This window comes from Kwoniella europaea, chromosome 1, assembly GCF_036810445.1.
Source record: "Kwoniella europaea PYCC6329 chromosome 1, complete sequence".
Lineage (NCBI taxonomy): Eukaryota > Fungi > Basidiomycota > Tremellomycetes > Tremellales > Cryptococcaceae > Kwoniella > Kwoniella europaea.
Genome location: NC_089487.1, coordinates 11,548,071 through 11,561,425, shown reverse-complemented (window position 1 = coordinate 11,561,425; position 13,355 = coordinate 11,548,071). Strand labels below are relative to the sequence as shown.

Sequence of the window (13,355 nt, the reverse complement as noted above, 5' to 3'; positions counted from 1 at the left end):
TCCTCCTTTCATGCTTTTCACCTATCCCCACTGCAACTAATCATCCTATCAAGCTCAAATATACCACCAAATCGTGAGTTGAACCATATCAATGTTATCATCCTACCCGTACCCCTACCAGCGGACCGTGCCGATTCACCTTACTCCGTTATATACATCAACATTGTCACTTCCATCTCTCTCTCTCTCTCTCTCTCCTACACTACTACTCTCACCACCGTTATAACCTCTTTCGGACATCGTATCAACAGTAGAAAAAACTTCCTTTGATAAGCCCATGCTGACCCTTTCTCGCTCTTCCTCTCATTACCAACACTGCTCTCGATCCTCTTTTGTACGACGACAACCACCCACTTACTTCTTTACCTTCACCCCCAATTGCCTACGTTTCAATCACACCTCTGACACTATTTAATCCTATCGTCACCGAAGTCAGTCAGTGGTAGATCATCAGGCCTTAGAACTGGATACTCTGGAGTCACCTGGTGAGTACGATCATGCATCGAAATTAGCCTGGGAACGAGGTAGTGCTATGGGCAGTACCGATACATGTCACCCTTCAGTCGGGAGAAGAAGTTTTTTTCTTGCTTGTGTGTGTACGTGTGAAAAGCAAAAACATATACTTACGGACAGGTTACATCTCTCATAGCATCACCCCGATACTCCGTGATCAAATTCACTCGAAACCTCTGCCATCCTCTTTACTTCAACAAAACCTTCAGTCGCTCCATAACTGTCGATCGAGTTGAATTTGACCAGGATGCAGCAAGGACCAAGGATGGCGATGGTGAGTATACCCTACGACCTCCCTTCCCTTGTCAAAGTGGATGATGACATCAGCTGACGATCACCGCCAGTCCGCCAATCCCCACATGCAGCATCCTGGCATGAACCAGGCCATGGATCCTGCTACCATGCAACAGCAGGTGGCAGCTATGAACGCTGCTGCTGTTGCCAATGGCAATGGTCCCGAGTACGGTCAACAGCCTATGACCGATCAAAATCGAGCCTACATCGAGCAACAGCTTCGTATACAGCAACAACATCAACAACAGCAACAACAGCAACAAGGCCGAGATGGAAAAGTTGCTGCGCAACGAGCTCTCGGTGTTGGTGCCCAGGTCCAAAACCCTCAGCAAATGCTGCAACAACAACAGCAGATGATGATGCAACAGGGCATACGGCAGATGACCACGGCCAATGGATCGGTCTATGTCGACGCTCAAGGTAGACAGATCTCTTTACCTATGGGGTGGCAACCACAGATGAGCGATCCTCGACAACCTCCCGCTAGTATGGTCAGCCAAGCTCAATTGCAAGCATTCTATCAACAGCAGCAGCAACAACAACAAGCTCAGCAAGCGCAACAGCAGGCTCAACAGCATCATGCCCAGCAACAGCAACAGCAACAGCAGCAACAGATGCTCCCTCCTCAACAAGCACTGCATTACCAACGTCAGCAACAGCTCGCTCAGCAACAACAGCAGCAAAGAGCATCACAACCTCCCTCTGCTCGACCGCCTCACGCTCCACCTCCTCAACTCGGTCCAGGCCAATCTCCTGCTCTTCTTCAAGTCCCACCACCTCCTGTCAAGCGGGCGGTCAGTCGAGCTGCTTCACGTAGCGCTTCACCTATTCCTCCTCATATCCGACCACCTTCAGCTATGGGTCAACCTATGCAAGCGTCCAGCTCTGCAATGGCCACAACCGGTGCACCCCCTACAATCCTCCCCCTTCGTTCAGCTACTGTACCAGTGACAAATGGTGAAGGTTCACAAATTCATTTCGCCGAAAATACATTACATCCTCGACCTACAGCTGTTTCTGCCAAGCCCACGGATAGTAAATTTGCTAGACTTCAATCTACTCATCTCAGCCGACCCGTCCAATATTCTCGTGCCGGGCGAGTTCAACGATACGAGGAGAAAACATCTAGGTTACAGAGAATAGCGAGATCCTCGAGCCTCGCCCAAGGACGAACAAACACCTACAGATTCCATCTTCGGTCCTGAGAAAGGAGAATCGTCGTCACCTAGCAAGACCAGTGACGATCGTATCAAAGAAGAGAAATCATCGCCTCACAATAAAGCCTCTACCGGTCAAAGTCCACAAACCGCTACCTCCTCAAATGGAAAGTCTGCTCCCCGAGATCTGGGTGATCTGTATACTGTAAGTGCTATCACTTCGCGTCTCATTGCAGCTTTTGCTGATATCGTTACAGTGGTGGGTCATCTTCCAAGATAGCAAACGAATCATGGCGAAGAGAAATGCGGCGAACAAAGCAACTGCCTCTCAACCTAACACCGCCGCTCCCACCACCGGTATCACACCCTCATCTGCCGTTGCAGCTCGTATCGCCATGGCTAATCCCGCTGCGGCTGTAAGAGCTGCTTCAGTGGACTTCGCTGGTCAACGTGGTCAAGCGGGCCCATCCCATCATCCTCAAGATGACCCCGTACCTGTCACAGCGACTTTACAACAGGTGGAAGCGATGAAGAGGGATCAAGCTGCTAAGATTCAAGCTGAACAGGAGGCTCACAGACGAAGAATGGAGATGCAGAGTGGTATGCAAGATGGGGTGAGTTTTTCAATCTTCTGTGTTTTGAGGAAGTTCTTACTGATGACGCATTGTGCCGTAGCGACAAGTGGTGTATCAAAACGGTCAACCTCAAGGAATGACGCCTGAGCAGTTACAAAGTATATACCAGCAACAACAACAGCTTCATGCTCAGCAACACCACTTGCAACCTCAGAACACTGGACTGCAACATCCACCCCAACAGCAAATGTATCAGCAACTGCCGGTCACTACACCTGGTGGCACCATTCGACATATGCCTCCGCAAATGATGATGCAACAGCAAAACGGCATGGTCGGATCTCCGTCAAATAGTAGTCCTCAAGGTCAAAAGCGGGGTGCAGACGGTTCTCCGTCGGACAATCAGAGCGCTAAGAAAGCTAAGATGGTCGGCAAACAACCAAGTGAGTGTATGAGAATACCTGTCAAACACAAGTTGACCCAACCCTGTCACAGCTCCTGAAGATCACCGAAGACAAGCACTCGAACTAGCCAAGTCTGTCATGCCTGCTCCTGGTATCCTCCAGTTGCCTGGTCAACAGCAACGTAGCATGTCTCAGGTGTGTTTTCCCATCTACGAACCAGACAAAGCTAACGTGGCTGCTAGCAACAGGAGATGCCACGGCCATCCCTTGAAGCTCAACGACAGTACTCTCAGACCCAAGCAGCGTATGCGAAACAACAAGAGCTGGCTGTCCGTCAACACATTGCCAATTCGCCTGCTCAAATGACTGGAATGTCACCTGCCCAAATGACTCCGGCGCAAATGACTGAGCAGTCGCCAATGGGGATTACCTCACCTTCGATGCAGCACAACGCCCAATTCGAGATAGGTATGAACGGAATACCCACTCAACAAGAAACGCCTACAATGGGTAATCGAGGAAAGAAGGGCAAGCCTGGTGCTGGTCTTACCGTTGACACCGAGACTGCTGTGGAAGCGCCTGAGGCCACACCCACCGGAGCATCAGGAAAACGAAAGGCTTCAGCTAACAAGAAACTGCCCAAGGGCGCAACTGAGAAAATGCCTAAAGGGAAAAATGCAAAGGTACGGAAAACTGGATCCGCATCTAACTCGTTGGGTAATCCTCCAGCTTGGCTGACTGCAATCATGCAAAATCAACAGGGAGCTAAAGGTGGTAGACCATCCACTGCCGATACCTCGAATCCACAGATTGACGGATCGCCTTCTGCACCTACTCCAAGTCAGGGTTACGGTATCGCTCAAACACCTACCAGCAACAACCCATCTGGCGGCGAAATGAATTACGGTCCTGGACCTGGTTCGGCACCTGGTTCTTCGAGATCACAAGTCTTCCAACTTCCTCCTGTGAACGAGCCGGTCATGAACTCTGGCCAGACCCAATCGATGGAGAATGGACTTGACATCTCGGGTACTCAACAGCAACAACCTCAGCAACAGCAACCCCAAATGCAAGTCTCTCAGTCTCAGCACGTTGTCCAACAGCCGCAGCAACAACAACAGCAACAACAACAACCATCGGCTGAACACCAGCCGACATTCGATACCAACTTTGGATTCGATGATACGGCTGATTTCCTGAAGAGCTTCGACTTCTCTGCAGGGGGTATGCAGATGCCTAATTCAGCTGATTATGGGTCATTCAACTTTGACGTGAGTTATTTCGACTACAATGTTTAGGGCCAGGCATAGCTGACGGTGATTGTTACGGTAGGACTTCAATTTTACCAATGTTGGCGACAGCCAAGATGACTGGACATCCCTTGATGGGGGTATGCCATAATTGTCAACTCACACCAATCAAAAAGTAGTACAACTTCCGTCTATCAATTAAGATCAATACTTTGAACCGAAACGAACCATTCGACCCCAAAAACCTTTCTCATATCGACTTATTAAGAATACCCCACAACCTTCAAATCCACTCAGAAGTTAGCAATGCCAGGAAGATGAAACGTTCGAATACCTAAATCTACGACATCGACTTACACATCTCTTATAGGAGCCTCACGTGCATCCGGATCTACGTGTCTGTCTACTGCGGACTACCTGATAATCAATCAATATCATCTGCACTGCTTGCCTCAAATGGTAAAACCGACTCATGTGTCGATGTATAAACCAACGATCCTTTGAAGCCAACGAAATTGACAAGTACGATGGATTGAGCTCTATGCCCTTCATCGGAAGGTAGATCTAAGTTCGCTCGAAAATGATCTCAATCTCGATATACCGATATACCCGATCGACCAATCAGCTTCTGTGATAAATCAACGGAAAGACTTTGCTATTCCAGAAACTAGTAGGATTGAGTTTGAGAATCCCATCTCCTCTCTGAAAATTAGAATGTGAAGTACAAAATCAAGGGCCAACTTCATGTTCGAAGGAAAGACCTTTACAACAAGTTTCAGTACTCGATCGAAACACACTACCCGATTTATCATAGATCACCTGCAATTGTCGATCATCTCCTACCCATATCGCATTGCTGGAAAGACTTGTTTCTCGAGAGATGGGGTTCAGTTGAGACCTTTGTTTCCTGTCCCATCGATTGTATACAAGTTTTCTTGTCGTTTGATTGGTCTTATCGATCAAATGGATGTCTTCACTACCTTGGATCGATGGCATTTAGTCGAGTATCTGATATTCCTTTATCCTGTCTCCCCTCGATGCGAAGCTCACGACAACGATCCTTTCAATCCATCAACATGTGTCGATCACCCTTCAGCATTCTCCTTGCTCCCGCTCATCCTCGGTCCAGACAAGTTCAAAGTACTAAATCAAAAGCTGATATACGGAATCATAACTACGCAAAACAAAACCCATATACCAAAAGACCGAATCAAGCCAAAACGTTGTCATACCACCAATCATATATCGTTATATCACCGAAACTGTACTTAGCATACATTACTTCCAATTTCTATCTCTCAGATCAACTCGATCGTATACCGTATACCTTATTTGTCTTTCTACGATACCTCAAAATTCCAAAATGGTCAATTATGTGTTCAAGTATAAAGAGAGATATAAGAATAAAATGGAGAATCACCGAATCACTTATTGTATATATATATAATATTAACTACACGACAGAACATGCTGTATATATAGATTCCCCTATTTCTTCTTTCCTTCTTTCTTTCCTTCATCTAGTTGATCGGGCTTGCTTTTTGCTGGAGATACGATACGATGCCTTTTGATTATGATGATTCCGTCGTTTATCAATGTTATGAAATGACGAATGAGAATAAAAATAACTCGCTGTTTGCACTTTGCTTGACATGTAATTTGGGGTGGACCTGAACGCTCAAAGAGATCTGGTCCTGCTCCATCCAGACAAGTGTAATTTTATCCTTCCAAACCCTCTTCCACTTCAACACTATTCAACCCAAAAAATTTGACGAGACTGGGATTCGAACCCAGGCCCCGAAGGACTGCCGAGGATGATTAGCTTTAGGGGAAATCTTCTCCTTAAGACAGCATGTTAGACCGCTCCATCATCTCGCCATTAATTTTTTGCCACTTTCGTGGCTTTGCTACACTCGGTCGAGCAAAAATGGACACAAATCATCCATTTTCTTGATCAAATGTCCCCTGTATGCATACCATGTTGTTCAGTTCATGGAACTTCATCCCTCGAGCTATGAGAAGACCCTCTCAGATGATGGAATCGTGTGGTAAATGGATAAAATGTGATTTGAAGTTTCAGGGAAAAGTGCCACTTTCAAGCTGAAGACCAACGTCATTAGATTCTTCGACGATACGATATGATACACGAAATGTCTCTTGAATTCGTTCAACCTTTTCGATTTCAATAAAACCTCCTAAAACACCATATTCGAGATGCTATTAGCCAATTACGCCTCCGACTCGGATTCAGAGGGTGAATCGTCTTCTAGCAGACCTGCCGCTGCCCCTGCGCCACCTATTCGGACCCCGGCCCTAGCCAGTTCTTCTTCTTCGACGGCGGCGGCCAAACCTGCTATACCGAAGACCAAAAAACCTGTGAAGATCACTCTGGGATTGCCAAAGACTGGTATGGACGATGACGATGAAACGAAGCCGAAGAAGAATGCGGACGATGTAGATGAGAATGGAGAGGAAAGGGAAGTGAAGAAACCTAAGATAGCGGGAGGAAAGGGAAGGTGAGTGTTTTGGATGTCTTTAATCATTATCATAGTTTTCTAGGCTATCGCCATATAGTAGCATCCCTTATGAGAATGAAATTGATTAGATACCCTGTGTTTCTTTTAGCTCATCTTTACTAGGTATGCTTCCACCACCCAAACGTAAACTCCCTTCATCATCTACTTCAACATCAAAAGCATCCAGTTTGAAAGTGAACAAATCAATGGCCAATCCCCCTTCTTCTTCCGCATCAACATCAAAGATCAATGTACCTAAACCCATTTCAAGCAGTACAGCTGCAAAAGCCCAAGCGAACGATGACGACAACGATGAAGATGATGTATCGGAACGAAAAGACCAATTGTTACCTCCTTCCTTAGCTAGGAAAGTCCAGAAGAAGAAAGAGGATGAACAGCTGGACTTGTTCGGTTTATGTGAGTCCATCGTTCGCACTACCACCCTCAATCGTTCGTACACTAAAGCATACATTTCTACAGCATCATCAACTACCTCGTCTATCCCCACTTCATCTTCCAGCAGCAGTAAGACCACCCTCAAACCCACTCTGATATCTTCCGCCCCCCTCGCACCGGACTATGTACCCCCTGCACCGACGCCCAACGACCTTTATCCGGGGTATTACCAGCTCCCCTCTGGCGAGTGGAGAGCATACGATCCAGCATATTACGCTTCTTTCTTCGCTCAACAGAAAGACGAGGAGAAAGATGATGACGGTAGAGTTGGTAAACACTGGAAGGAATTCAACGACGGTTCATTCAAGGATGATCTTGTCGAGGTGAATGCTATTAGAGGTGTGGAGGAGGCTAGGATGGAGGAAGAAAGATTGAATTTGATGAAGAAGAGGAAAATCAATGAGAATGAATTTGAGTATAAGGTGGGTAGATCTTTTCGCTTTTCTATCAGAGAGTATCGATGTACCTTCCTCTTTCATTCCATCCATTCAATTCGTTCTCAATTCCTTAGTTGGGTGGACGGTTTGTAGTGTTTTATCATGTTATGACACGAGATCACTGTCTTCGTCATGAGATATCACCTCTCAATGCCTTTTCGCTATCCTCAATCGGATGTTGTTCCTCCTTCCTCTCTGTACCATGTGCACCTGATTGTTAGAGAGATACTCACACAATCCACTTTCATATCCACAGCCAATCGGTCAAGTCAAAGGTCTCGCATCACAACGACATCAACTCACCTCATTGCTCAATACGGCATACACCCAGAGGGAAGAGCTGGAAGAGAGGATCGCCCAGAACAAGAAGAACATGCGTATGGCAGGGACAAAGTATGGTAAGTCTACTTTCTGATCGTTAGACATCCCCATCGCGCTATAGCTGACACCCTCCATATGTCAGGTTTCTAACATGTCATATCAAATCATGTATATATCTTGTGTGACTATCGTCTGGAGCCAGACCAAAATGCAACCTGTATCTACAAACAATCACATACATATTGGCATAGCTATGCAATCTTGTTTGCATTCACTCATACATTCACGCAAATAATTTCTTCAATCATTCATTCATTCATTTCTTTGATGTTTCGCTACAACGTCCATTTTTACAATATTTCGTTCGATCTATAGATATTCCATCTTCTTACAACCTAAGTTTTGAGTCAGATACAAACAAATCAAATCTTTACGCATCCTTCCCCAATTCTTTCCTATCCAACTCCCAACCACCTCGTTCTTTCACTACGTTCCAGACTTTCTTTCTTACTCTCGCTACATCGGCAACTCTATCTCTAGCCTCTTCCAATCTCTCCTTATACTCGTTACAGTCCGCCAATAATTCACCAATCCTCTCCAACGCGTCATCAACAGCTCTGCACTGATTCGTCATATCCAAATTATACCTGATAGTCTGGGGGTGTAAGCTGTGTCCCGCAGGATAATGGAACCCAGGGTGTGCAGGATGAGGTACGGATCGTAGGGTGATACCATCTGGACAGGTGAATAAGCGCTGTAACGCTGTAGGAGCAGGTTCGGGTTCAGTGGTAGTGGTGTTGGTGTTACTGGGATCGGTATTGTTGGGAGTGACTGATTCAGCTGGTGTAGCTGTATATGTGATAGTAGGAGGAGGGATTGAAGTGGGATTACCAGTAGCAGGAGGACCAATCAGTTCTTGTGTTACTCTCCATAAGTTGTCGGTATCGGATATATGAGGTAAAGGTGGGATGTAATTAGGATCTCTCGTAGATGGTTGAGGTTGATCAGGTCTCGTGGTGGCGGAGATATCTTCTTCACCGTTGGTTGGAGGTACTTCAGGTTTAGGTACGACAGGTACGTCGGCTTGAAGTAATCTGACAATATCTCTCGTTCTTCCCAAAGCCTGCATGAGTGGTTTCTCACCTTCTAGAAGTTCACCGGCAGTCCGCTGAAGACCAGTTTCCATACTATCGTTGCCCAGCGTGTGTCTCATAGAGGGACTGATAAGTATATCGAGGTATGTGCGGGGTAGAGCTAGCATCGGTGCCAGCTTGGTAGTGGACATAGGAGGAGAGGGGCTTCGAAGATGAGGTAGAACAAAATCAGGTTCATTCCCCCGTTTCCTCTTCCGATTCTTCTTCTTCTGTTCGGCGTCGATGATATTCTGAGGCGGCTGAGCTCCGACCTCAGTAGCGGCTTCAGGTAAGATTTGCTGAAGACATAGCTTCAATCGTTTGCGGACCAGCTTATCAGATTTGACATCTTCGTACCGAGGTGCCCAAGCGTACATCTTGCCTCGGCGCATAAATTTGGCATGAGGGTTGAGCTTGTTACCCGAATTGCTGAGGATGTTACGGGGTGCAGTTTCGATAGAACCGTCGGACGACGTGGAAGAAGAGGAGGAAGGAGAGACGGGAGCATCATAGTATGAAAGTTTGTCCATGGATGGGATGGATCTGATAGATAGAAATAAGAGTTGAGTCAGCTCTTGAGACGGCAGGGTAAGTCATCGACTCACTCTAACAAATTTCGATCAACAGGTTTCCCTCTAGCGGTTTGGTGCGAACCAAAGGCAGAGTACCTCGAGTGGTGATGATGGGTCGACTGAGGCGGCATCTTGGATCTATCAGAGACAGCAAGTCAGTGATTCGTCCCATTTGTGTGGGTCTCTTTGTGTTGATATTTGAATATCGATAAAGATGAGGAAGAGCCATCATACAGCAGTTGGAAAAAACTTTATAGTCAGTCCCCGAAGGGTCCTACATATGCTTGTCATGGTTTTTGTGTATAATCCTTGGCATGGAGGGGAACCAACTCCATAGAAGAAAGAAGAAATGGAATAAATCGAGAAAAGCTCGAAGCTCACCTGTTTGTTGGGAGGTATCACCTCTCCAGATTGATCGGAACCAACGGTTGGACTATGAATTCATCCACGACACACTATCAGCTAAAGCCCTCTTCCAACGAGAAGGTGTGATAGGTATTTGCGGATAGAAGAGTGAACATCATAAATTTGGGTATAGATAAGATTTAGTCGTCTGCCATCCCCTTTTGAGGGGGGAAGTAACTCTCGAGTAGCGATTCTTTGTCGATAATCATTTGTAGGTGGAAGTGGGGGAGGGATGTTGTACAGTGAAGGCAGGCAGGAAGAGCGATACAAGAGAGTGTACTCACTGATCAGCTCTGACTGAGCGGTGTAGATGCTATATCGACATGAATGTGAATGAGTAGGAGATGAGAAGAACACAGATGGATGGATTGGATGGATGTTGATAGCATCATGTATCCATTGAGCTACGAGGCATCCAACGCGAAGTCGGCGTTTGTCGGCATTTACACTGAATATACCTAAACTGATCCGAATGTGGCACCTGTCCCTCAATTCGCAACGGTAATCATCGGTATTTAACGAGTAACTCTGCTAGCATGATAAGGTATGTCACCACCATCTGTGTATAGATAATCGATAGGCAAGAAGCACTGGGATGATTTAGAAGACCAGAAAATGCATGAACGAGTCATGAACTACTACCAAATGATAATTTACATTCACGCTCCTCTCTCTAGCCAAAATGTTCATTTCCATCGGCACCGGACTGACTACTCTGCTCATCCTCCCTCCATCCTCTTTCCTCTAGAAAAAGAAAATATATAAAAAGAAGGGTTTAGGGGGTGTTTAAGAGATTGGTCGGTATAATGGATATCAAGTTGAGAAGAGATGGGAGGTGACAAGGATTCATTGATTTCTTAGGACAACGGGTGTGATGGAGGATTTCCACAAGGACTAATTAAAACGTAAAAGAGCGAAAAGAAGAACTATTTAAGAGAGAACCGGAGAGGTATCTAAGAAAGGAGGGTGGTTTCAACGAGGATCGAGGTAACTCGGTAAGGGTCGACGTTGGAGGCAGGTCGTCGATCTTCGAGGTAACCGTAACCTTGAGCGTTGACATGTCGAGGAATTCGGATGGAAGCACCTCTGTTGGCAACACCGGCGGAGAAACTCGTGATAGAGGCAGTCTCGTGTTTACCGGTTAATCGTTGATCGTTATCTTCACCGTAGACAGCAATGTGTTCAAGATGCTTCTTCTCGAGCTTCTTGATGGCGTCTTCGATAGCGGCCATACCCTTACCAGGTGTTCGCATCTCGACAGTAGAGTAGTTGGAGTGACAACCGGCACCGTTCCAGTCTCCCTTGAGAGGTTTGGGGTGGAGAGATGGCTAAGAAAGTAGAGAGGGATCAGCTGCTGTGATCGTGTGCACTGTTTCTCAGTTGGAAGACTCACTTTGATACCCCATTCTTCACCGATTCTGAGTAAGAGGAATCGAGCCATCCAGAGGTGATCACCCATATCGATACCTTCACAAGGACCGACTTGGAACTCCCATTGGGAAGGCATCACTTCGGCGTTGATACCAGAGATGTTGACACCGGCGTAAAGACAAGCTCGCTAATGGACAACGAGACGTCAGTTCGGATGATACTTGGTAAAGCAAAGCGAGGCGGTGTACTCACGTAATGAGCTTCAATGAAATCTCTAGCGAAGACTCGACCAGCACCGACACCACAGTAGTAAGGACCTTGAGGACCTGGGAAACCCATCTTGGGCCAACCGAAGACTTGTCCATCGGCATCGAAGAGGGTGTACTCTTGCTCGAGACCGAACCAAGGTTGGTGTTCCTTGGCTAATTCCATGTTCTTCTTACAGTTGGCTCGGTAGTTGGACTTGTTGGGAGTACCGTCGTTGTCGTAACATTCACAGAGGACGAGAATGTTAGCACCACCTCGGAAGGGGTCTTTGAAGATGGCAACGGGTCGCTAAAAAAAGTTCATCAACATCAGCTTACAGTCTTGATTGCCTCATGTAGGACAAACTCACAAGGAAAACATCAGAGTTGTCACCTGGAGCTTGACCGGTGGAAGAACCGTCAAAGTTCCATTCCTTGAGATCGGCGACGGAAGCAGGAGCTTTGTCGAGGGTCATGGTCTTACATCGTAGACCTCCATCACCGTCAATCCAGATGTCTGCAGTGTGTGAAAGGATAGTATGGGGAAGATAGGGTTCGATTTGATCAGCACTCATTCGGAGGTTATGGAAGGAGGTCGTTGACAAAAGACGTCTCTGTGGTGGCGAAGAGAGTGAAGAGGAACTCACATTCAGCTTGAACCTTGGATCCTTGGTCAAGGGCAAGGTAAGGGGCGAGAAGGTCAACTCGTTTGGTAGCGATGAGTTCGGACATGATGAAATTCTAATCTGGTCTTTTAACTGAATTTCCTAAAAGATTGTGATATCGCAAATGAAGGAGGTTAATACGATATGGATGAGAGAAGGGGAGCGATGTGTTTTTGGTTGTTTTTCGTTTATAAGGGTGGGAAGGAGGAAAGGTGGGAAATATCGATAAGAGCGATAGGTGTGGATGAGGATGGATGTGATAGGATTGATAGTGGTGATGAGTTTGGTATGTGATCAAGGACAGGAATGTAATGAGATGAGATGGGGTCGAATGGCGTTAATGGTTCCAGGGTGAGTCGTTTTTTTGGTTCGTTGTTCGTTTAGAGAGAGAGGTTGGTCACAGGATGAAGGGGAAGGAAATGACGAGTCAGAGTCAATTTCCGAATGAGGTAGTAAACGAGTCAAATCGTTAGCGCGGCTTTACCGTGATGTGCTCTTACAGCTCAAGACCACTTACAGAGAGGAAAAGAAAAGTTGAAAGAGATGAGAAAGAGAATGATAAAGAGCTTTTCGTGAGAGATGAAAAGTCTAAAAGGTGATGATGATATTAAACTGAAGCAAGTTGGTTGGATCACACCGAGTAGATAACGAGGTATGCAAGTTTATATGAAGGAATGATCAAAGAAACACAGTGATTCGGGTCAAGTTGGTTTTTTTATAATTGACCAAGTGGGACTGAGTCGAATTGAACCAATCACAATCAAGATAAGAAATGCTCGGGGTCACCTCTTATCTGCATCTATCTGTTCGTGTTCAATTGTCCTTTGATACTGACCGCTGCTGTACGACGATAGCACTGGTTCTATGCATAGCTTGGCTGTGTCCTTTTCCCCTTGCCTTCCTTTTGAGTCAGCCCTTTCATGGCCTGGTCGCCTGGGGGAGCTCATCCCGTACAGCGATCCTGCTTTCATCTCGTACTGTACTTGGATTTTCCCCAAAATTCATTTCATTCTCAGGAAAAACCGATTTCCCCCGCCCTCT

At 46.3% G+C, this 13,355-nt stretch overlaps 4 protein-coding genes across 4 annotated transcripts; 2 read left to right on the top strand and 2 right to left on the bottom strand.

The window, feature by feature from the left end:
* Nucleotides 1–760: 760 nt before the first annotated feature.
* V865_004383 (uncharacterized protein) lies at nucleotides 761–4,344 on the top strand (the record flags this gene model as incomplete). Its single annotated transcript, XM_066228163.1, has 10 exons — nucleotides 761–787; nucleotides 858–1,883; nucleotides 1,951–2,169; nucleotides 2,222–2,578; nucleotides 2,640–2,982; nucleotides 3,035–3,138; nucleotides 3,186–3,626; nucleotides 3,705–3,908; nucleotides 3,984–4,214; nucleotides 4,276–4,344. The coding sequence occupies 10 exons, from the start codon at nucleotides 761–763 to the stop codon at nucleotides 4,342–4,344; spliced, it is 3,021 nt and encodes a 1,006-aa protein (XP_066084260.1).
* Nucleotides 4,345–6,407: 2,063 nt separating this feature from the next.
* On the top strand, nucleotides 6,408–8,017 carry V865_004382 (uncharacterized protein; the record flags this gene model as incomplete). Its single annotated transcript, XM_066228162.1, has 4 exons — nucleotides 6,408–6,709; nucleotides 6,819–7,126; nucleotides 7,190–7,587; nucleotides 7,859–8,017. The coding sequence occupies 4 exons, from the start codon at nucleotides 6,408–6,410 to the stop codon at nucleotides 8,015–8,017; spliced, it is 1,167 nt and encodes a 388-aa protein (XP_066084259.1).
* A 336-nt stretch (nucleotides 8,018–8,353) lies between these two features.
* V865_004381 (uncharacterized protein) lies at nucleotides 8,354–9,759 on the bottom strand (the record flags this gene model as incomplete). Its single annotated transcript, XM_066228161.1, has 2 exons — nucleotides 8,354–9,599; nucleotides 9,662–9,759. The coding sequence occupies 2 exons, from the start codon at nucleotides 9,757–9,759 to the stop codon at nucleotides 8,354–8,356; spliced, it is 1,344 nt and encodes a 447-aa protein (XP_066084258.1).
* Nucleotides 9,760–10,986: 1,227 nt separating this feature from the next.
* Nucleotides 10,987–12,381, bottom strand: V865_004380 (glutamine synthetase; the record flags this gene model as incomplete). The annotated part of the gene is made up of 5 exons (XM_066228160.1): nucleotides 10,987–11,361; nucleotides 11,427–11,591; nucleotides 11,657–11,959; nucleotides 12,021–12,166; nucleotides 12,297–12,381. 5 exons carry the CDS (start codon nucleotides 12,379–12,381, stop codon nucleotides 10,987–10,989), a joined length of 1,074 nt encoding a protein of 357 aa, XP_066084257.1.
* Nucleotides 12,382–13,355: the final 974 nt, after the last annotated feature.